At 31.8% G+C, this 24,404-nt stretch overlaps 2 protein-coding genes across 2 annotated transcripts; both read right to left on the bottom strand.

Moving 5' to 3' along the window:
* Nucleotides 1-12,646: 12,646 nt before the first annotated feature.
* MES5 (methyl esterase 5) lies at nucleotides 12,647-13,945 on the bottom strand. The gene is made up of 3 exons (XM_022050627.2): nucleotides 13,548-13,945; nucleotides 13,275-13,412; nucleotides 12,647-13,189 (listed from the first exon to the last, which is right to left on the bottom strand). The coding sequence occupies exons 1-3, from the start codon at nucleotides 13,905-13,907 to the stop codon at nucleotides 12,908-12,910; spliced, it is 780 nt and encodes a 259-aa protein (XP_021906319.2). The 5' UTR covers nucleotides 13,908-13,945; the 3' UTR covers nucleotides 12,647-12,907.
* Nucleotides 13,946-14,589: 644 nt separating this feature from the next.
* On the bottom strand, nucleotides 14,590-21,174 carry LOC110807267 (DNAJ heat shock family protein). The gene is made up of 8 exons (XM_088222388.1): nucleotides 20,896-21,174; nucleotides 20,218-20,336; nucleotides 19,571-19,712; nucleotides 19,331-19,388; nucleotides 17,543-17,585; nucleotides 16,156-16,204; nucleotides 15,963-16,043; nucleotides 14,590-15,851 (listed from the first exon to the last, which is right to left on the bottom strand). Exons 2-8 carry the CDS (start codon nucleotides 20,322-20,324, stop codon nucleotides 15,003-15,005), a joined length of 1,329 nt encoding a protein of 442 aa, XP_088078514.1. The 5' UTR covers nucleotides 20,325-20,336; nucleotides 20,896-21,174; the 3' UTR covers nucleotides 14,590-15,002.
* Between the last annotated feature and the right edge of the window lie 3,230 nt (nucleotides 21,175-24,404).

The raw sequence follows: 24,404 nt of genomic DNA, 5'->3' as shown, positions 1-24,404 counted from the left end.
TTCTTATGTGTTTGAATGTGTCCTACAAAGCCATCAAGGTTCAGATACTATTGATAAAACTTTTTCCTAGTTTAAGTGAAGTGTATTCGATCATTTAGTAAGAAATAAATGTAAGAAAATCTCAATAAACATTGTGACTAATCGCGTTTTGGCATGCAATGTGAAAGAAACAAAAAAATAATAATAAAAGTCCCAACCCAAATCGTAAAAATATTATTGTTCTTATTGCAAAATAGCATGACATTCCTTAGAAAGGTGTTTAAAAGCAAACCCCGATAGAATCTTGTGATTTAATTGCAATATATCTTAACATAAAATAAAGGTTTGTTACAAGCCTCGAGAGTATCCAAAAGAACCGAAGCTTGATGGAAACGTTGAGCACCCAATGTTAATCAGGTTTCTTTCATTGTTTTATCTGGACCAACTAACATAAAGAAGCAACCTTCTCTCACATGAGCAGTACACGCAACTTATGGCATTACTCAAACAAAGTTAGCTCTCAACATATATAATACAATCACCTTCAGCTCCTTGACAATAACCTTTTATAATTGGATTTTCTCGGAGTCTCTTTGTCTCAATGTTCATATAGTAAAACCATATAAATGCCAAAATATTTTGTGGATCATTGATACTGGTAAATCAGATCATATCATAAATAAACTACATTTATATGCAAATATTATAATGGACACTTCCTATGAGGTTGTGTTGCCAAAGAGAAACAAGGTGAATGTATCTCATGTGGGAGTAGTCCAGATATTGACTATATAACTCTATGCAATATTTTCTGTGTAACATCTTTTAATTTTGATTTAATATCTGCGATGAGGTTAGTTGAAGATGTCAAGTATTGTTTAATATTCTCACTGGAGTTTTGTGTAATATAGGATCTTATGACGTGGAAGATATTTAGGATGGGTGATATGAAGGATGGATTATATGAGCTCAAGTAGGATGAAAGTCTCAAAGGTAGGTTTCAATAAAGGTTCTCTAATGTAGTCATCATGGACCCAATCAAGATGAATCTTTTGATTCCTGCATTATTGTCTTGGACATCCATCTTAGTCTAGGTTAAATTTTTCTTCATGCATCTTGAGAAACAAGAATTGTAAAACTTATAATATTTGCCCCTTCGCTGAAATGCAATACTCCAATTTAGCACTACTGAACATAAAATAAAATGATGTTTTGATTTGATATATCGGAATATTTGGGGACCTTACAATAAAATTTCATATGATAGATATAAATATTTTCTTTTAGTTTTGGTTGATTATAGTAGATGTACATGAGTACATTTGATGAAAACCAAGTCTCATACCAAACTTATTTTGCAAAGTGTCTATACTCTTGTTGAAACACAGTTTAATTAAAAGATCAAAATCATTTGAAGTGATAATGAAAGAAAATTTGAGATGAGAAATTTCATCACATAAGGGAATTACACATAAAAAAAAGTGGTGTTAAAACTCTTGAATAGAATTGGCAAGGTGGAAAGAAAGCAACAGTAGATACTTTATATAGCAGAGCTTTAAAATTTCAAAATGGATTTGATCTGAAACACTAGAGTGATTTTAACTTAATAGTTATTTATCTCATTATCAAAATTCCCTCCTTTATCATTGATAACAAGAACTTTTTTGAAATATTATTTGAGACTAAGCTTGAGCATAATCACATTATAATCTTCGAGTGTTTGACATTTGCATCAACCTTGATTGGAAATAGGCATAAGTTTGATCCCAAAGCTAGAAGATGCATTTTTCTTGGATACCCCTTTAGTGTGAAGGGATATAAACTGCTTGATATAGAGATAAATAAAATTATCTTCTCAAGAAATATGATAATTTCATGAGAATGTGTTTCCCTGTAAGATATCAAGTTGTGATCTTGAAATATAGAATTCTTCTAACTTAGACAATGTCCATATAGGAGGTACAAAGATTCCTAGTCTTATATATAACATAAGTGAGGAATGCATAATGGAGAATTACATGAGCACACAAGATGAGCCGAATGAAAAAAAACATTGTTACTCTACAACAATACAGAGAGTTGATGAAGAAGTAGTCGAAGAAGTTCACACATAGAATGAATCCAATGTTGACAACAATCCTCCAAGAAGAAAGATCAAGTAGAGCCAAAAGATTTCCTTTATGTTTAAAGTACTATATATGTTAACAAATCAACACTTCCACTCGCAGACCACAAGAACCTAATGAAGAAGATTTGTAACCAAGAAAACAGCTCTTATATCATCTACTATCACTTATGCTGGAATACATGACATACATAAAAATCATTTATTGGTTGTAAATTCAAAAACAGAACCAAATTCATATGATGAAGCTTGTAAAAAACCCCAATTAGATAAATGCAATGAGAAACGAGATTGAAGCTTTGGAGGAGAATGAAACATGTAGAATCACATATTTGCCTCCTGAAAAGAGACACATGGGATGTAAATGAGTATACAAAATTAAATACAATTCAGATGAAACATTTGAAAGATACAAAACTAGACTCGTGGTTCAGAGTTCACTCAAAAGGAAAGGATTAGATTACTATAAGACATTTTCACCAGTGATAAAGATAATAAATATTTGATTACTTCTTTCCTTAGTAGTAGTTAAAGGTTGACACCTTAAGTAATTTGACATCATAATTGCATTTTTACATAGTAGCATGAATGACTAAGTGTACATGGAGTTGCTGTTAGGGTATCCAAATGAAAAAAAAAAACAAAAAGAGTATAGGCTACTAAAAAGCATATATGGCCTTAACAAGCTCATGATAATGGTATAAAAAATATCAAATTTCATTATTAAGTAGGGATTCGCTCAATTGAAGGTTGATTAAAGCCTTTTTTGTGAGAAGAGATGCGTATAACTTCACGACAGTATTAGTATATGTAGATGACATAATTGTGGTAGGAAAAAATAATTACTTTATTAGAGAATTGAAAGAAGTTATGAAAAAGAATTCAAAAGTAAAGATTTAGAAAATATGAAATATTTTCTTAAGATCGAGGTAGCCCAATTGAAAGAGGGGATCCACATTTGTTAACGAATATATGCCCCAAATTTATTAAAAGACTGGTATGTTAGGGGAGAAAAGCTCAAAAATATTGTTGGATCAGAACATCAAATAGTCAAAAGAAGATCGTGAGTTATCATTGACTTAATCATGTATAGAAGACTAATTAAGAGACTTATGTATTCAACCATAACGAGACCATATATTTTACGTCATACAACTCCTAAATCAATTCATGGAAAATTCTAAAGACATATTCTTGAATACAGTCACAAGATCGTAAAATATATCATAGGCACTCATAGGCAAGGTTTTTTTATGTTAGTTCATAATAGTTGAGGCTAAATGCTTATGGTGATAGTGATTATAAAGGATGTTTGGACACTAGAAAATATATTAAAGGATACCAAATTCTATTTGGTACTTCTCTGATCTCCTGAAAGTCTAAGAAGCAACAAACTAGTTCCAAATCATCTGTTGAAGCAGAATATAAAGTCATGACAAATATGTTATGAGCTGACCTGGATGGGGTATCTCTTAAATACCTTTGGGATTGACCATTCTGAAGTGGTTGTGCTGTATTTTGATAACAAAATTATGATACACATAGTAATCAACCCAGTATTTCATAAAAGAACTAAATATATCGAGTTTAACTGTTATTTGGTGTAAGAGAAGATTCAAGATAGAAGCACTGTAACAAAACATGTAGGGAGCAAACAACAACCTGCAGACATATTCACTAAAACACTATCAAACGTCCTTTTTAGCCAACGTATGATCAAGGATGGGAACATAAAATGTGTACTCTCCATCTTGAAGAGGTATGTTAAAGGGCTAATAATTGCATAGATCAATTACCTAAGCCCATGGGTAATGAAATTATGGATTACATAACTCAACAGGTAACCCGTGTGTTGTGTATTTATATGTTTAAATATACATGTATTAAGTTAAAATATGCATTGTTGAGGTGTCATCTATGTGCACCATTATTTTACTGGAGGTATGGTATAAGTACCTAATTTTAACTCTTCAAATTTTCTAAAATCATATAAAAAAAAAATCCGATTAAGATTTCTCTCAAGTTGTCACCTCCTCTTAAAGTTCTCTTGATTATTCTTGCATTTTCTTGTTTTGGTTCTCTATTTTGTTTATAGATCTTTATAAGTTGTCTCAAAGTAAGTTTAAGACGTCTTCTTCTAAATTTTTTATTTTAAAATTTTTCTATTATCATTCATAGTTTATTATTGAACTTTTATACCATAAAATTTTGTTTATAGATCTTAATAACCAATTTTTTAAAGTAGAAATGTTGGGACATGATTATCGGGAAGCATGTTACTCTTCCCAATAATACCCTTCCCAATAATCATGTTGATATTCATATGAACTTGTTTTTCTTCGTGTAAAATTTAGAAATAATAAGAATTATCATGTTTGGATTATTCAAAATTCTATTGCATACATTAAAAATGAGAATCTATTATAAATATAATAAAAATTAGAGGGAAATTTATTATTTTAATCTTAAGCCAATTACATGTTCAATTCAATTTATGGAGAAACATAAATCTATATGTATAAAATTAACAATAGAAGTGAAATTGATCTATTCATGCATCAAATATGTAAATTATAATTGACATTTATGTAACAACCCGAATACCAATGTCGATAGATATGGATGTTAGAATAACATTTCTAACTAGTAGAACAAATAAATATTAAATATGCAGCGGAATTACACTTTAATACACATCCCTTTTAACTGGATAATTATTTGTTACAAATAATTGAGGTATCTAAATTAATTTACAAATCTAAAATAGAAACAAATAATGTTTCCTTCTCCATCTTTTATTGATCTTGGACTTCCTTTGACCTGAATGAGGGGTGAATTGGGGTTAGCTTCACGAGCTCAATAAGAAAAAATATTTTATAACGAAAACTTATGTATATATATTCACATAATATATAAAGTGTAATAGTATTTATCATCAAGAAAATGTCAAACAAGTATCATAATCAAAGTACACAATAAAATAAATCGTATCACGAAACATATTCTAATCCTCACTATTCTAAGCTAATTCTTGTTCCTATTTCAAATCACACTTACTGATGCGGAATCCAAAATCAACAATGGAATTCAAAACTCTGCATATACATCAGCAATCAGAAACTCAAACCCCTAAGTAAACCCTCTATACTTGACCCACACTCAACATGGGAGTGAAAACTAAGGTAACTAAGAAAGAAATAAAGAACTAGAATTGAAAAGATGTCATGAGACTTACCTCAATAAATGATCCCAATTCTTAGCACAACAAGTCGGTCGAAACCTCACTCACTCACTCTTGCAAGCTTAAAAGTTTAAAACAAAAATACTTGAATTTTATTAATAAGCTAAATATTCTTAATTGAATTATAACTATAAATAGAATGTCTATTTATAGTGTAGGTCATTCGAATAATAAGGAAAAAATAATCTTCTAATTAATGGTAGAAATTACATAGGAAATTAAATCTAGACTAGAATAGAAAACTAGCAAGAATTAAAAAAAATTACAACTAAAATAGCATAGATATGATTTCCCTATGAGGAAAACTTTTTAAATAGGGAATATCTTAATTAATTATGCTTGATTTACGGGAAGAGATTCTGCCAAAATATTTTTCTCTTTCTCAAGTATTTTTCTTTTCTGTGAGATTTGGCATTTAAAGAGCTTTTCTCTTTCTCAAGATAACTTGCAATTTAGGAGCAATTTTTCCTATTTGCTAATCTTTAATTGTGAATATTTCCCATATGATTAGGAAATAAAATTCCCTGAGAATTTTTCCTTCTCATATCTTGCAACATTTTTTCATTTTCTTGTTTATTTCCCTCTTGCACTTGGGGTGAATATAATATACTATTATATCATTAGGCTAATGGCCATGTTGTCATCTTTTCTTGGACTTTTTTAATGGGTCCAATCCCATCTTTCTCATTGATCCATACTTGGATAAAAAGTTGGAAGACTTGTTGTAATCTTTTAGCTTTCTCCCTTGTAATGGGCCCACTTGGCATTGAAATATTCTCTCCACCAACTTGACCAATGTCCATGCTCACATCACTTATACTCAAAATATCACAATACATTAGGAATATCACATTTAAAGTTTCATCGTGCGATACCGTTTATATCGTCATCAATGAGAGACGAAAAGGAATCCTCCATCTCATGGATAGGACGCACAATCTCACATTGGTCACAACAGCTATGTTTGCTAAGTGACTTGCTCACAAATACTTATTCACGCCTGAACTAGGTTTCAAACGCTATCCATGTGCAGATTTACCATATTCGCTAAATTTTAGCCATATACACACCCTCCCATCCTCGATTCAAACTAAACGAGTTGGTATCTAGGGTCCTTACACTCACATTCTTTTTAAATCTCTCTTATTTTTACTTCACTTATTTCATACCTAAGATCTCAATTTCTATGCATAATAAAACACAAACACACGCACACACAAAATACACAATATCATTACGCACATAAAGGCCATACATTTCAAATTATTTTTTGAATTTTCTTGTACTAGATCACATAACAAGCACAGCATCTTCAGATTCCTTATGCAACTGTATCAGATCACACAGCAAGTACTGTGCATCGTACATCTGTACTAGATCACACAACAAGTGCAGTATACCCAAATTCCACACATACACACACTAGTTGTACATTTCACATGCATAACATGTACAAACATATTAATACACAAACATATATATTACAATATAGACATGTACCCTCACTACATCATTACATATCTCACACATAATATATATTTATATTTACACATACACAATCTCTACTGATGCATACACACACGTTCATACTTAAATACTATACACAATCACACACAATATACCATATATATATATATATATATTTATTCATGCATTTGTTCTTATCAGTTATGTTCTTATCAATTTATATCTTGTCTATCATATATTTTTATATATACGCACATATGTGTGTAACAATATAGATATATATACACTATATAAATACACACAAATACAAATTAGACATACTAATTATATTCACATTATATTACACATATATTTAAACATTAATACATAATGCACTTTACATATACACATTTACATAAATATATAATTTATGTCTCCATACGAAATACATATAATTCTTACTTATGGTGTGATTGAAAAAACTTTGGGAATCCTTTTTAGCTCGATCTACTGTCCCTTTAGAAATTCGAATACTGTTTGAATAATTTTTCTCGTCTATAATAGAAAACATATATATTAAATTATGAATAATTTTAGAAACTATATTACGTGAAATGAGGAACGGATTTTACCTTGGGATATGTGGTCTCGGTCGCCAACATCACCACGTGCCATCACACGCGTGACACCAAAAATGTTATACGCTGCACACCAATATCGTATTTGGACGCCACACTTCTATTTTTTCTTCCTTCTTTTTTTTTTCCTTTTTTTTTCTTTTTTTTTTCCTTTTTTTTTCTTTTTTTCCTTTCCTTTCTTTTTTTTTCTTCTTCTCTTTTTTTTTTTTTTTTCTTTTGTACTCAGCTGGTGCCCAGCTAGGTATTACAAATCTCCCCCTTAAAATAATTTGGTCCTCCAAATTACACGTCAAGGAATTGGAATCACTTATCTCCCCACTTGGGAAAATTTTTATTTATTAATAGGGTATTTTTCTTTCACTAAGATGTTTATCTCTTTTGGGAAATCTCTATTACTTGGAAAACTTTCTCTCATGTGCAAATCTCCTCTCTTTCAAGGAAATTTGATCTTTGAAATTTTTATTTGTGAGAAACTTGAAACAACCATCCATGTATTGTATTGACATTTTTGTCAACAGATTAGAGTGGTTATGACATATTCTTTAACAGAATTATTTTAGGTTGTGATATCATTTTTTTCTAATTCTTATATGTAAAAATATGTTTGTTTAAAGGCATGCCTTTGATGCCTAATTATTTTATATTTTCCTTAGTATAAATGAGTTACTTTTCTAAAATTTGTCGTGGTAATGATTCTGTTATCAGAACACATCTTTTAAAACTTTGTTTCCTCTCTCTTTAGAACTTAATTTCATAATGAAGGTTATTTAAGAACAGTTCCAATCAAGTAATGATGTTACAATATTTTCATTGGGTGGAAACATCTTCGGTGAAATCATGCTCACATTTCTCTCAATTTCATTTTGTTGGATTAGTTTCTATGGCATGTTTCTCTATTTGTGAGTTTAAACATGATGGTGCTTTATTCATATTTTCTTAAAAACAGTTAGTATACTTAGAGAATTATTATTTCAGCTAAGGCCATATCAATCATTAAGTTTTAAGTGTCTAATTTAATTTATTGATTTTCTAACTTCTAATAATTAAACCATGATTGTTTGAAATGGGCTTAGAGTGTTACGAAATTGATGATTATTTTTGGAGGTGATTAGGAATTCTTTTAGTAGCAGATTCAATCATTAGTTTTGCTGCAAGTAGTTACGTTTAGTTCTAATTCTCGCAAGTACACTCTAAGTTTCCAAGAATTCTGTGACTTCGATACGAGTCACCATTTTCTCACACTATTAATTTACTCTTTTTGGTTTAAAGAGAAAAATTACCTAGGTGTGATGATTGTGGTTCATCACGCTTCCGTTGTGCTACTTTGATGAGTAACATATTGAAAATTTACTAATAGTTGGGTCTGCGGACAACTCTTATGACTGTACCCTTTACCTACAGAATTTTTTTCTAAGAGTACTAGAACTTTTGGAAATGAGGATACTAATTAGGCGTTGTGTGAGTTTAATTCCTAGAATGGCAGTTTATTTCCTAAGGATCTTATTATTTGTTTTCCTAAGATTCAGAACCACTATTGGAGTCTTTAAATAAACCTGAAAAAAGAATTTAGGAACAGTGAGGGTATTTCTTTTCATAGAGGGATGCAAAGAGAATTTTTAGAAAAATTAAATCGTCATTTCGTTCATATCACCCTAGGGTTTATTATATGGAGTGTATTTGTTCAGGGCTATCTCATTATTCTTATTGGAAAATTTTTCTACTCAAGAAATTTTCTTTCTACCTAAGAGATTTCTCTTATTTAAAGAATGTTGCTCTCATTTAGGAAACTTCCCTGCTATGATTTTTTTTCCTTTTTTTACTAAGAAATCTTCCTATTCTATGGGAAAATTCATCACACTAGGAAATGTTTTTCATTCTAAAGGATTCTTGTCATTCAAGAAACTCCTATTTGAGAGAATTCTGGTGCCACTTTAGGGACTTATACCTAGATGAGAAGTTTTTTCCCAGTTAAGGCATTAGTTCTAAATGGGAAAGTGTTTCTCACTCCTGAAAAATTTTCTCTCAATTGGGAGATTTCTTCCCCCCCTTAAGAACTCTTTTCTTATCTTAAAGGAAATTAGATGTTTAATCCTAAGAGTTTGGTAGTTAGCATTTGACTCTACGAGGTCAATAGGTCAATAAAAAGTTAAGGCTTTGATGGTTTTCCTTAACACTTATGAACTTCGACGACAATGTTGCGTATGTATCATTATCGTCCATTAACTTTACGGTGAACCCTTAATTTGTGGAGTCCTAAGTTTGCTAGAAAGTAACCTATATGGTTCTTATCGTTAGATTTGTTGAATACCGTTCTCTTATTTTTCATGTTGAAAAATCTTTTAAATAAGATCCAAAGCATCTCAAAAGAGTTATTCTCCTAAGTTCTATTGAACCTAGACCTCCTAAAGTCCTTACGTCTCATGTCACAAGGCCTAGTTTCGAGGAACGTGTGTTCTGATACCACTTGTAACAACCCAAATCCTAATGTCAGTGAGTACAGATGTTAGCACAATATTTCTAACTAGTGAAACAAATAAATATTAAATATGTAACAGAATTATAATTTAATACATATCCCTTGTGACTGGATAATTATTTATTTACAAATAATTGAGGCATCTAAATTAATTTACAAATGTAAAATAGAAACAAATAATGTTTCCTTCTCCATCTTCTATTGATCTTGGAGTTTATCCGACCTAGATGGAGGGGTGAATTGGGGTGAGCTTCACGAGCTCAGTAAGAAAAAAAATTCTATAACAGAGACTTACGTACGTACATTCACGCAATATATAAAGTATAATAATATTTATCATTAAGAAAATGTCAAACAAACATTGCAATCGAAGTACACAATAAAACAAATCACATCACGAAACATATTCTAATCCTCACTCTTCTAATCTAATTCTTGTTCTTATTGCAAATCACACTTATACTCGAAATATTACAATACACTTGGACTATCACATCGAAGGTTTTATGGCACGATACCGTTTATATCATTATTGAGGAGAGGCGAAAAGGATCCTCCCATTATATGGATATGACACACAATCTCACATTGGTCACAACAGTTACGTTTACAAGGTGACCCGCTCATAAATACCTATCCACGTCTGGGCTAAGTTTTAAATACTATCTATGTGCAGGTTCACCATATTCGCTGAACTTCAGCCACACACGCACCCTCATCTCCTCTATTCAGACTAAACGAATAGGTATCCAAGGTCCTTACACTCCATACTCTTTCCAAATCTCTCTTATTTCCAATTTACTTATTTCATACCTAAGATCTCAATTTTTACACATAATAAAATACAAACACACACACACACAAAATACACAATATTGTCATGCACATAAGGGTCATACATTTCAAATTACTTTTTGAATTATCATGTACTAGATCACACAGCAAACACAGGATCTTCAAATTCCTTATGCAACTGTACCAGATTATACAGTAAGTACAATGCATCGTATATCTGCACCAGATCACACAACAAGTATAGTGTACCTAAATTCTACACGTATATACATTGGTTATACATTTCACATCTATAACATGTACACACATATTAATACACACACATATATTACAATATAGACATGTACTCTCACTACATATCTCACACATAATATATATTTATATTCACACACACTCGATCTCTACCGATATATACACACACATTCATACTTAAACACGTATACACAATAACACACAACATACCATATATATATATTTATTCATGTATTTTTTCTTATCAGCTCTGTTCTTATCAATTCATATATCATTTATCGTATATTTTTATATTTATACATACATATGTGTAATAATGTAGATATATATACATTATATAAATACACATAAATACAAATTAAACATACTAATTATATTCATATTATATTATACATATATTTAAACATTCACACATAATGTATTATACATATACACATTTACATAAATATATAATTTATATTTTCGTACGGAATACACATAATTTTTACTTATGGTGTAATTGAAAAAATTTTAAGAATCCTTTTTAGCTCGATCTACAATCCTTTCGGAAATTAAAATACCATTTGGATACTTTTTCTCGTTTATAATAGAAAATACATATACTAAATTAAAAATAATTTTAAAAACTATATTACGCGAAATGAAAAACAGATTTTACCTTGGGACACACGGTCCCGGTCGTTAACATCACCATGCGCCATCACACCCGTGTCATCAAAAATAACTCGCGCTGATGATCAAATTAGCGCACGTTATCGCATGCAGCGCACCAACATCATATTTGGTCGCCACACTTTCATTTTTTCTTCTTTCTCTTTTTTTTTTTCCTTTTTTCTTCTTCTTTTTTTTCTCTTTTCTTTTTTTTTTCTTTTTTTTTCTTCTCTATCTCTTTTTCTTTCTTTTTTTTTTTTCTGTACCTAGCTGGTGCCCAGCAAGGTATTACAATTTACATAATAAATAATTATAATTGAAGAACTAAATAAAAAATAATAATAGATATAAACCATACAGTATTTCAATTTCTATTTTTTCCTAATATTATTATTATTATTATTGTACTTATCATAAAATATTTAGTTGAAATCATAATTGTTGCTATGAAAGTTACTTTTCTGCTACATTTCAACAAAACAGCTAGTTTAATAAATTCTTTAAACAAAAATTAATTTATATATGAAAACTATCTATTTAAATTAGTAACTTAATTAATAGTATTTATAAAATCATTTTTTAGATTAATTAATATGAATGTTATAAATGTTAAATAATTTATAAAAAGATCACTTACGTGGTATTTCAAGACCTTCATTTTTTAGTTTAATTGTTTATTTTTGTCTTAACCCTTGGGATGCTTTTAGCTTCAGAATGACTAATTGACCCATGTGTTTTATAATGAGGGGTCAGAAGTATCGAATGGTGTGACTAATTATTAGTTAATTAAAGTATTAATACTGTAAGTTTAGATCCAACCATACTTTCATATTCATTATAATTTTTAATTATATATATTATCTAATTATTAAATATATGAACTTATTAAAAAAATTGTCCTATAATTTTATTGTATGATTGGTATGCTTAAATAATAAAGTTATGAATATAAATTACTTTACTTAAATCTTTTAATCGCACTAGCTACTGTCTTAGTTAATTTCTAAAAGAGTTAGGATAAAATTAATCATTTCTCACAAATGTAAGGAAAATGCTTATAAAATGATATTAACTTAATCAAATATACCCACTGCAAGACAGTCTTTACGCCAGCATTTCAATGAGATTAAATGTTAATTAACTCGCCTAAAACACCCTAATTATAATTTAAACCAAAACCTTTTAAGAACTACAAAGCCCTATAACATGGGCATTCCCACCATTTTTATTCAGCGAAACATACGTTGACACACGCACACGCACATGCACACGCACACGCACACGCACACGCACACGTACGTAGATCAAGCATACGCATGAGCAATCTCTAGGAGACAAGCAAGAAGCTGTCTAGGTTTTGAAAGCATCAACATGTGATCTCCGTCGGGAATTTTATAAATCTTGTCCACCCCATAATTTTGTATCTCCCATGACATGAATTCTTTAGGCAATACTTTGTCTTCTTCGCCCATTATATAAACTCTCTTCACTGAACCGTATCCTTCTTCCCTCAATTTTGGAGCCTTCCCCAAAACTTCATGGAAAAATGACCCTCTTCTTGTCAACATCTTTGCAAGTTCATAATCCTGCTTTTTTTTTTTTTACCTATTAATAATTTTATAAATTTAAAGGTGATATTTTTTAAAAAAAGAAAATCAATTTTGTTTTTACCTCTGCTGGGCACTGTTGGTAAAGAAAGGTTCTCATGAAGTCTGGCCCCATTGTCACTGATGTTATGGTTGTATCATCTTCTCTTCCATTGTAAGATGAAAATTTACAGTCTTTCCAATCAGGTGGATTCTCCATAAACTTCAACCAAACAAATAAACAGTCCAAGAATGGTCTCAAATCAAAGAATGGGTTAAATATTTAAAGACTATTTTTACAATAAACTCTTTATTTTTATATAGACCAAAAAGAAAATCATAAAGGAGAGCTACAGACCTTGTCAAGAACGTAAGATGGGGTGTGATTGGTGTCTGGCATGAAGGCGTTGACAAAGACAAGCACGGCTATTTTGTCGGGGTACTTATCCGCGACGAGGGCGGCACTGATGCCTCCCAAGCTTATAGCCACCACCATCACTTTCTCCCCCTCCCTGATCCGTTCCATAAACTCTAACAATGGTTTTGAGTACTCTTGGAACGACTGAACCTCCTCGATTGGTCGGAGATTGGTGCCGGATGCCAGCAGGTCCATGGCCGTGACGCAGTGCCCAGCAGACTCGAGCATCGGCTTCAGCTTGTACCATATCCATGCTCCGTGAAATGCATTATGTACCAACACTATGTGTTTCTGCTCCATGTCAAATTTCCAATCATGCTTCGATCCTCTTATATATATAGTGTTTAAACTTTTACTCCATCTCTTCTAACTAAGAATAATTTATTTTATTGATAAATTATTATAAATCCAAAATTTCTATATAGAGGAATCTTAAATTAAATTTAAAAATTAATTTTTTTTTTTTCGAGAAAGGTTTTGAGAAATTTCCTCATAAATCCCTCAAAATAAAATATATGTTTTACACTATTGAATTATTGCAATTGCGATAGAAATATAATAAAATAAAGATCATAGCAGGTAAACTCATAGTTTACTCTCTGTTTTTAAGTGGAGATCATATGCGAAGGAAGAAACAAGCGTCAATTATTTGGACAAAATCTTTATGCAAATAGCGACAGGCACTGAACCAAGATACTATCATTGTTACCTAACTTGCAGATTTTGTGCTTGATGTTGTCTTTGAGTTAATTTCATAATCAATTATCAAAAAATAAATGCTGTGACAACCACATAGGCAGATAACTATTTTTGAAAAAAAAAATATATATATATATATATATATATATATATTTTATCCTACGAATTACCTCATAATAACCAAGTCACCATAAAAAGCACCACCTTTCATAGCTTATACAGAGTCGCTAGTCAAAAGTAGAAAAAGGTATGCTTTATGGGAGAAAAGAATTAATACAATGCAAATTCGAACTTGAGAGCTACTAATTCATCATAATAACAAAAATCAACTTGTTACATGCCACTATCAAATTGTTGTTTAGTTTCTTAAAGAATAGTAAATAAAATAGTAAAGGTGAGCATTCAAGTACAAGACAAAATCAAAGAGGAAGGTTACCTCCATTCCCCTCCTCTTTCCCCTCCCCCTACTTTCCTTTAATTGTATGAAACAATATTATCAAGGTATGTAAATCTACCTACACCTGCAAAACACCTGCTTACCATTCCACAGTTCAAACTATCCAGAACAACTACTAAACTCCCCCTCCTTGTGACGCTCCCAAATTGTCAAAAGTTGGCATTCAGGAAAGAGGTTGCTGACTGATGGGGCAACCAACGAATATATAGATGATGGATAGAAAATGATACCTCAAGCAACTATCTCCTACTGCTAGCTGCCTTGCCCTTACTTAAATCAGCAAGCTCTTCGATAAGTTTTCTCTCTTCACTGCTCAGTCTTTTTGGGATTTCAACTTGAACACGGACAAGCTGATCACCTCTCATGTTACTTTTATTTAGCAACGGAACCCCCTTCTTTGCCATTACCAGGGTTGTATTTGGTTGCGTTCCGGCTGGGATCTTCAAATCAACCATGCCATCAACTGTTGGAACCTTGATGGTAGTCCCTAGAATTGCATCTATGTATGACACTTTGGAAGTATATAAAATGTTGGTATCATCGCGCTTTAGAACGGGATCTGGAATAACTTCAATCACAACAAACAGATCACCCGGTGACCCGCCTCTCCTTCCAGCATTACCTTCCGATCGTACTCTTAAACGACTACCAGAATCCACACCAGCTGGAACCTTGAGACTAATCCGCTTAGTCCTCCTTACCCGTCCATCCCCAGAACATGTGTTGCAAGGTGTAAACACTTCCCCAGTTCCATTACATGCAGAGCAGGTCATAACCTGCTGGAAGACACCCAAGGGAGTCCTTGCTGATGAGACAACCTGTCCTTGCCCACCACATGTAGTACATTTTGACGGCTTGGTGCCTGGTTTTGCACCTGATCCATCACAAGTTCCACAGCTCTCGAGTCGGGTTATCTCGATCTCTTTCTCAACCCCAAAAACTGCTTCTTTGAAGTTTAAGACAAGACTGTAATATTCATCTTGACCATCAACAGCTCTACTTCGAGATCCTCTCCCCATGCCACCCATACCCATACCACCCATGCCTTCAAAGAGTGATTCGAACAAATCAAAAGGATTGCTGAAATCCTGGTATAGAAAATGAACTCCAACCATTAGAAGGATTTTGTGCCAATTATTTACGAAAGAATCACAAATGCAACAAGTGATCTTATTAATCATCAATAGAATTTAACTTACCCCCATGCCCATACCAGCACCCTTAAGTCCAGCCTCTCCATACCTGTCATATAAAGACCGTTTCTCATCGTCTGACAAGACCTGAGTTCAATTTTATTCCTCAAAGATCAATTATTTCAGAAGATAGCTACTAAAGCTGCCGCAAACTAGCAATTCAGATGTACTTGCAAACCAAACTAACAACAAAACTAACCTCATATGCATTGCTAATTTCCTTAAACTTCTGCTCTGCCCCAGGTTCTCTGTAAAAACAGGAGTAGCATTGTACCATAACGAAAATGAAAATCACCACAATGATTAACAAAAGTGCATGTAACCGGCTCAATGACCCACAAAAGATGCAATTCAAAAGTTGTAGTATACTATATATTTGATCTCTATCATGCAAATTTGCATGTTCAACATTCAAGCAAAACATAATTTTGGTCGAACTTCTTTTATTTTTGGAATAGAAATTGGTACAGTTGGTATTGTACAATAAGATTTGAATAGATACCATGCACACATTCCATCACCATATTTCTGGCTGTGGCTCTGCAGTTTATGTTACTGTTACTCATCATCCAAAAGAAGATAGTCTATACTAGAAAATAAATAAAAAGGTTTATGCTGCTTTTTTTAACGCATAAGAAGAAAGATAGAAAGGGGTTTACTGTGTCTGGTACTTTTCATGAGTACCAGTGTACTTTTCATGAGTATTTTCATGCCACTAGCTACCTTTCTTTTATGTTATTTTGGAGAATGAAAAAACTTGGATAAGCTTCAAGGTTCTCATCTGATTTCATTATGATTTTATGTCATAAAAGTATCCACTGCATTGACGAGCTCTAGAATTTATATCAGTTACTAGCAGAAAGAATTTCCCTCTCTTTTCCTGGATATACATCCCAAACTTAGACTTTGATCTCCATTGCTCTCTGCTTCAGCACACTGATTTTCTTTAACAACTGCACTTCTTACTGGGATGCTCTTCTTACATCACTTATCGCATTCAGATCAAAAGGAAAAATGTCAATAACCCAAAGGCTCCATTTCCTAGATTTTGCACTCAAAGTGCATCTTTACCAGGGTTCATAGCAGAATGCTGTCAACAGTTGTTATCCCAAATCCTTATTGTGTTTGTTTCCATATCTTCCCAATTATTTACAAGGACACAACACTTGCATGGGGGCAAACAATTTTAAGGTCCCACAAGCTGAAATTTCAGAGCTCTTACTTTCCTCAGTTACTACAGTTCCTGCATCAAGCTACAACTAGCCAATTCTAACTTGTTTTGAGGTCAATTCATCTTAGTGGTCCTTAGGCGTTCAGTCCTCAAAAAATAAAAGTCAAATCCTTGTTTAACTCCTAAATCCAAAGACTTACAACCCAGTATCATCTCATGTCTTTATTTAACCACAAAAATGTCTAAGGTCCATCAACTTCAAGGCTTAGAATGTGACAACATGCTATGATAAAATTAACAGACATGCTATGAGAAAATTAACTGATATATAGAACAACAATGTTGACAAATGAGAATGAAGTGTTGGTAACAGAGAGGGAAGCAAGTCATGCTTTATCAAACAATCCGCACTCACTTGTTAACATCTGGGTGATAACTCCTAGCAAGCTTCCGATAAGCTGAAACAAGAATAAAAAATACAAATACAATAAAAACAGTAAAAGGCTTCTGATACAACTAGTTAATCCAGGCGTTCTAATTCACAAGAAGGAAAATTCATAACAAAAATAAACTAGATGCCAGCAATCATAATCACAACTAATCATGTAAATGTGATAATTATGATATTCTCTTCTTGTAGCTTTTGTCTTTTCAAGTTGGAATGAAAACTGTGCTATCCAAACCAAAAGAAATGGCATAGTGAATAAAATGGTTCTTTAATATGTCTTAGCAACAATCCAATCTAAAACACCTTTTTTCACATCCCACTTGAGTTTCAAATTTTCACTTTTATATCATCACATTATAACTGACTCACCTACATCAAATTTCTCTTTTGAAAAAAAAAGGACACCAAAAACCGAGTATTTTATGAAGATTCAATATAGTCTAAGAAGTTCCAAGCAATTCTTTCCAGATTTGGATAAATAAACAATTTCAATGAGCCCACAATAAAACCAAAAGTTTTCAGAAATAGGCATCATATCCAAGAATTCAATAGTTTTCTTTCTTTGGAGCTTGAATACAACTATAATGATCCAGAAATGAAATTCAACATCAAGATGTAGCAAACTGCTATCATCAACCACTGTTCCATTCAAATTAAGCTTTTATCTGTCACATGGAAACCTGTAAATTGTAATTGTAATTAACTTAAAACCAACAACCAGTAATGCATAATCCAATTACTCATTTCCTTTATCAAAATAATTTGTATTAAATTCCTAAATTTTTTGAGATTGAAGGAAGTTGCAATGTAAAACCACAATCATTTTATCTCTGTTGCATCACATTTGATGCATAAAACTAAATACTTCAATTATTCTTCAAATCCCTGACCTAAGATAAGTAATCTTACACTGAATACCGCAGTTAAGGTCCACTAAGCCAAGAGCCAAAAGGATATTTAATACGTGTGCATAGGGAGGGAACACAGATTACAACAAAACAAACATACGGAATAATAGAGCATTAATAGACAGCAAAGTGAAGATAGTGGAAAACAAAAGAAATATAGGTTTCATTTTGCTTGCAAAAAAATGACTTTTTGAAAGTTATTTTTCCCTATCTTCCTATGTTCACTTGGCAAAAGATAATCAACCGAAAATTATTTTCTAACCTAACGAAGTAAAAAAAAATTATTCAAAAAGTGAAGTTCTTCGTCCCTTTTACTTCACAAATCCTGTCAAACATCATATACATCATTCCTTTATTATATTCATCTTCCATCACCTCATTATTTTCTAAGTATCTACTTTTTTAGGAAAAGCTGACAATTTCTTCCACCATTTTGCTCTATTTCTTCCTTGGTTTTTCTTCAATCCATCTATTAATGAACAATATCGACTTACCTACAAGGATGAATAGTTATCTATTAGCTTCATAAAAAAAATTAGTACGTACCAATGTATTGCTCAAAGTTATTTATTTTTTTATAACTTTAACGTGCTTTTCAAGAAAAATCCCTGAGATTGCTGCATTAATGTGCTTCTACGTATGTGAAGATATTTATATTATCTTCCAAGATTTTGGAGGATCATCCAAGCGCGCCAAATATAGGAAAATGTTAAGATTTTCCTTTCAGAGAAAACATGTCCTTGTAATATCTTTCATGAACCAAGTTTAGATTTGTCCCATATGCAACTATGAAAAGTTTTAGCAGTCTGTAAAAGATCCCACTCAGAAAAAAGCATTAAGAGCATACCGCTTTTGATCTCCGATTTACTTGCATTCTTTGAGACACCTAGGACAGAATAATAATCCTGCATGTGTAAAGAGACTAATCATTAAGCAATACGAAAGCTTCAGGCATCATATCAATAACATAGAAAAGACCCAATCATAAAACCAGATGAGTATTTATTTAATATGCATATACACACACAAAAACACCGATCCTTCAAGACCATCGTGAAGCAAAAAAAAAAACTAAGTTCAAACTCACAGCATCAGCCTTAACAATGAACCTTGCTCCTTTACGATATTGAGAACTTTGTGTCATTCCCCTTAATGATAATGATGGTAGTGAATCACGCGAAAATAAGCTTGAACTTGAGGATGACAAATCGCTAATCCTGCTTGTGACACTGTGAAATGGAAATGAGATATCAAATCATTCTTCACAAAAGATATCCTGAAGACTATCTTGTTCATAATGCAGTTAAATCATTCAGCTTCAAGAAGCAGCAGCACACTGTTAAAATACCCAAGTAACTCAATATAGACATATTTCTATAAAATATCAACCCAAAGACTCCTTCAACCACGTAATACTTGGAAAACTCCATGCAACAGAATACTTGATAGCACCAGCGTGAAAATAGACAATTTCACCATTTTTTGCAGGTTCCATTTATTACAAAAGAAAAAAAAGCTGCAGCTTATCGTTGTCTAGAATCTCTGGATAACATAGGCCCAAAACTAATTTAATTATTCATTTTTGCATGACATACTTGCCGAAGCCTACCATAATACTAACAAAACAAACATATCCGAAGAGCCATTTGAGTTTCTAGAAGAATAGAGTCATAGCCAAACTGCAAATCCGATGTTTCGGAATCTAGAAATAAAGTAGATATGCAGAATGCTTACCCATATTGAGGTGTTGAAATCCTGCGCGCAATGTATGGTCTTAGCATAAACTGAGGACGAATACCCCATTGAGCAACCCATGTACTTCCACACTGTATTATGGCCATCCAATATACTTTCTGCAGAGTGAACGGACCTCATAAATAAATCTAAAATTTTTTTATTGAAAATAATTCAAAGATGACCAATGATAAAAAATGATATTCAACAGAATTGTTCTTTAGGGTTTTTGTTTCATTTCTTAATTACAGTTGTTACAGTAATCCACAAGCACCAAAAACAACTCCATTATCTGTTTTCATTTCCTACAATTAAAATCGAGAAAACACGCTTCAAGGAATGTCTGAAAGTAAACCCTGATAATTCATTTCCAAGATTTAGAGTAGGGAGAAAGGAAAAAACCTATTCGTTGGTCGCTTAACACTATAGAACTTCTATAATACTAGAATAACAAATTTACAAATAGCAAAATAGCGCCTGCACTCGAAGAAGATACAATTTTGAACAGTATCAAGAAGTCAAATTTTTTAAAAAAAATGGCATAAAACAAGTGAAAGTAGACGCAGAAACACATTTACAGAATACAGAGAAGTCAATAAGAGCATGTACTGCACTAAACCTAGTATTCTATCTATAAAATTAGGGCATTTGAGTAGAGAGAATTGAGCAAAAAAGAACCTGATTATTGTCGTCCTGAGTTGTTTCGTTCTCTCCAGAGAGAGTGGGCCGCTGAGAAGAGTTCGCAGAAGAGAAAGTAACGGGCGCAGGTGGTAGATGAGGCTAGAGGCTTCTCATTGGAGAAGAAAACCCGATAGCAAGAGACATAGCTATGATCTTGTGGTTCTTTTCGGTTTGTTTAGCGAATACTCTAATGATCTTGACCGTCAGATTATTCTGATTTTAAGGTTTAGAAATCTGGTCGGACGATTGGACGGGAGAGATGTGTTGTTGGACCAACACGGGGAGACTTCTGAAAGAAAAAAAAAAACATACAAGTGGCGGAGCCTGAAGGGGTTGGGTAAAATGTGGACAATAGAGAACATTGAGTGAAGTGCTGAACACTATTCGGCTCGGGATCACATTCTTCAAATATTGATTTATTTATTTTTTTCCCTAAAAAAAATTAATTGTTTTTTCTCTAAAAAATTAACTTGTTTTTTAATTCATAGTTTTTTGTTAGATGTGGTAAATCTGATGGGACCTAAGAGGAGGGTGTTTAGAATTATCGAAATCATTGTGATTAAAGTAGTAGATTGTTTTATTGTTTTAAAAAATAAGTAGTTATATATTTAAATAGTGTTAAAAAATAAATAAATAATTATCTCTACACAAATTTGAATTAAATTTGTAATCTTATTACAGACACTTCATTACTTAATTAAAATAATAATTAAGTAAATAGTTACATAAAAATAAAAATTCTAAAATAAATTAATGCTGCTTATTTTATATTTTTTTAAAAAGTTATTTTTAATAACTTATAAATATTTTTGCTTTTTGTGTTACTAACATGATTATTACAATTGGAAAACTTAAAATTGATTATAAGCACAAAGTAATCAATCTTAAATCCAACATAAATTTATTTTTATGTTTTTTTAAAAAAAAAAAAAACTTATTTAAATTTTGTAATAAATTATGATTCTAGTAAAAAAAAAATAAAATATAATTATATAATAACAGAATATTTTGTCATAGTATTGAGCATTATTAAATGTTTTTTGTAATTATATTTAAAAATTGGTTACAGTTAATGTGTTTCCTTCACATAATTTATTTGTAAGTTTTACAGTTATATTTGTGTTTTTTTTTTCTATAAACATATAACTTTTAATTCATTATAAATTTTTTTCCTCACTTAATATGGTAGATTATTTACCTTCTTATCTATAAAGAGTAAACAATCAATCCAGAACTCTAATAATTTAATGGAATCAAAGTAATCAAACTCAATTAACCAAATTAAAGTACAAAACTAAAATCAGAAAATCAAAGTTGTATAGGATTTTTTTTTTTCGGAATTTATACCCTTAAAATAAATTACGAAAAAGATAAAAATCACAAAATCCAAATCCAAAGTTATTCTATACATTCCAACCATAATTCATTTATTCAATTCATGTTTAGTGTAATTCATTAATTAAAATTCATCTTAATCCCATTTAAACTCATTCCTTCCAAAATCCAAATTAATGTACATTCTAATACATTACTGTGACAGCCCCCAGTTCCCTAACGAGAAAAATGCCGTCAAACACGACTGAACCAGAAAATACAATATAAATTTAAACTAAAATAAAGTAAAAACTATTCATTATTTATACAACATGTAACATAATTTACATTATGAGATTACAAAATTCTGTAGAGTCTACAACTGAACTAAAACTCACTAGATGAACTAAAACATGAAATTTATGATTTGGCTCTATAAAGTATCTTTCTTGGCCTGATTTGAAAATTAATTAGAATTTGAACGGAATGAGCAAAACAACATGCTCAATAAGTATATCGAATAGATTACACCCTACGCATACAACATACCAATATACAGTTAATTAGAAATATAAAACTTTTATTTTCCTTTATGTTTGAAAATCATGAAATACAGAAATATTCCAATTCCTATCTCATCTCTCATTATTTCTCCCTAACTTCCTTCTAGTATTTTCCCCTTACTATTCTCCTTTACTAGTTATCTCTCAAAATTCCTTTTTTTTAAATTTTTTTTCTCATTTTTTTCCTCTTTTAATTCCCTAATTATAACCACTTATATCTCACACTATTATCACATCACATCTGGTTCCAAAACTATACTCATCTACCAATTTTCCTTTAATTCACATACTAGAATTTTTCACAAATTTTTTGTCAAATCGAGACATCCGTAACTCCTCAGAGAATATCTCCGATGCTCAATTTGTCTGAACACAGTCATCAAATTAAAAAGTTTTAGAGTTGTCTTTGAGATTGAATGAGTGAATTTGTTATCTAATTAGTATCATTATAGGATCAGGATTCTCACTATCATAAGATGATGCATACACAGTCAAAACATACATTGGTCATAGTAGTTCATCGTTCGATGATCCGAAACATGACACACACCCAAACCACGTCTGGAATGGTTTCCATCCATCCAAAGATAGGGTTCACCAAACTGCTGAATTTCAGCCAAACCAATCTTAAATAGATTATCTCTAAATTTTTATTTTTTTCCAAGTTTTTGTTTTGTTTTGTTTTTTTTTCCTATTCTAGTTAAAATTGATTTTTTTTCCTACCAAACTAATTATATTCCCTAGAGACTTTGTACACTTTCTTACTTAACCTTACTTTATATCTTACACTATTCTAATTCTCCTAATTTGTCTCTTTTCCATTATAACACCCGGCCTAGGAAATTTGGCATGCGATAATTTCATAATTTATAAAATTATACATTTAAATAATTTAATCTTATTTTATTTTAATTTTGTGAAATTTTTGAGAAAAATAAAATTAGAGAGGAAATTAAAAATAATTCTAGGAAGAAATGGTAAAACTATGAATAGGGGGTGTTTTTTAAAGAAAATTTAAAAATATGGGATAAAATCGTAAAAAATAAAAAATACGGCTACATGGGACAACCACATCAGCAACCACGGGGAGTCAGAATGTGCCGCGTGGCAGACACGCTAACATTGGCTCCACGCGGAAGGTCATGTGGGCGATTTGCATGCCTGGGCAATCGAACGGTCTAGATCGCATCCCGCGCGCATGAACGACCTAGATTTGTTTCCTCTTTAGATGCGATCGGATGGATAGGATTAATCGCTATGGATGGCCTTGATTCGAACACGTGATCAGCTTAAACAAGCAACGATCGAACGGTTCTTCTCGCTCCACGTCAACTCGAACGGATGACCTGGATCGAATGAAAATGTGTATTTAAACTCATCTTCGCAGGAAACCAAAAACCTAGTCAACAGAGGAGTGACCGGAGAAGAAGAAGAAGGGTGGTTGGGGAAAGAATCAAACCTTGGAGAAGGAGACCTGTCACCGTTGCCACTGCATCGGAGCCACCGTCCATGCTGAACAGGTATTTTTTCCCCATTCTCGCTCGGAATTCGATCCTGAATCTCTCTATGCCCATATGATAACCGAAAAACCGACGGGTGAGCCGAAAAACATGAGCAAAGCTCGTTCAA

This window comes from Carica papaya, chromosome 6 (genome assembly GCF_054855325.1).
Source record: "Carica papaya isolate Zhongbai chromosome 6, ASM5485532v1, whole genome shotgun sequence".
Lineage (NCBI taxonomy): Eukaryota > Viridiplantae > Streptophyta > Magnoliopsida > Brassicales > Caricaceae > Carica > Carica papaya.
The sequence above is the reverse complement of the archived record's forward strand: the minus strand, read 5'-3'. Positions and strand labels throughout refer to the sequence as shown.

Bases quoted from the DNA above. Each gene is read 5' to 3' on its own strand.
- MES5 (XM_022050627.2), bottom strand. From the start codon at position 13,907: ATGGAGCAGAAACACATAGTGTTGGTACATAATGCATTTCACGGAGCA. The intron at 13,413-13,547 runs GTCTGTAGCTCT...GTTTGGTTGAAG, and splicing joins CATCTTACGTTCTTGACAAG to TTTATGGAGAATCCACCTGA. The intron at 13,190-13,274 runs GTAAAAACAAAA...AAAAAAAAGCAG, and splicing joins ACCAACAGTGCCCAGCAGAG to GATTATGAACTTGCAAAGAT.
- LOC110807267 (XM_088222388.1), bottom strand. From the start codon at position 20,324: ATGGCCATAATACAGTGTGGAAGTACATGGGTTGCTCAATGGGGTATT. The intron at 19,389-19,570 runs GTGAGTTTGAAC...TTACACATGCAG, and splicing joins TCATTGTTAAGGCTGATGCT to GATTATTATTCTGTCCTAGG. The intron at 15,852-15,962 runs GTAAGTTAAATT...TTTCTATACCAG, and splicing joins GTGCTGGTATGGGCATGGGG to GATTTCAGCAATCCTTTTGA.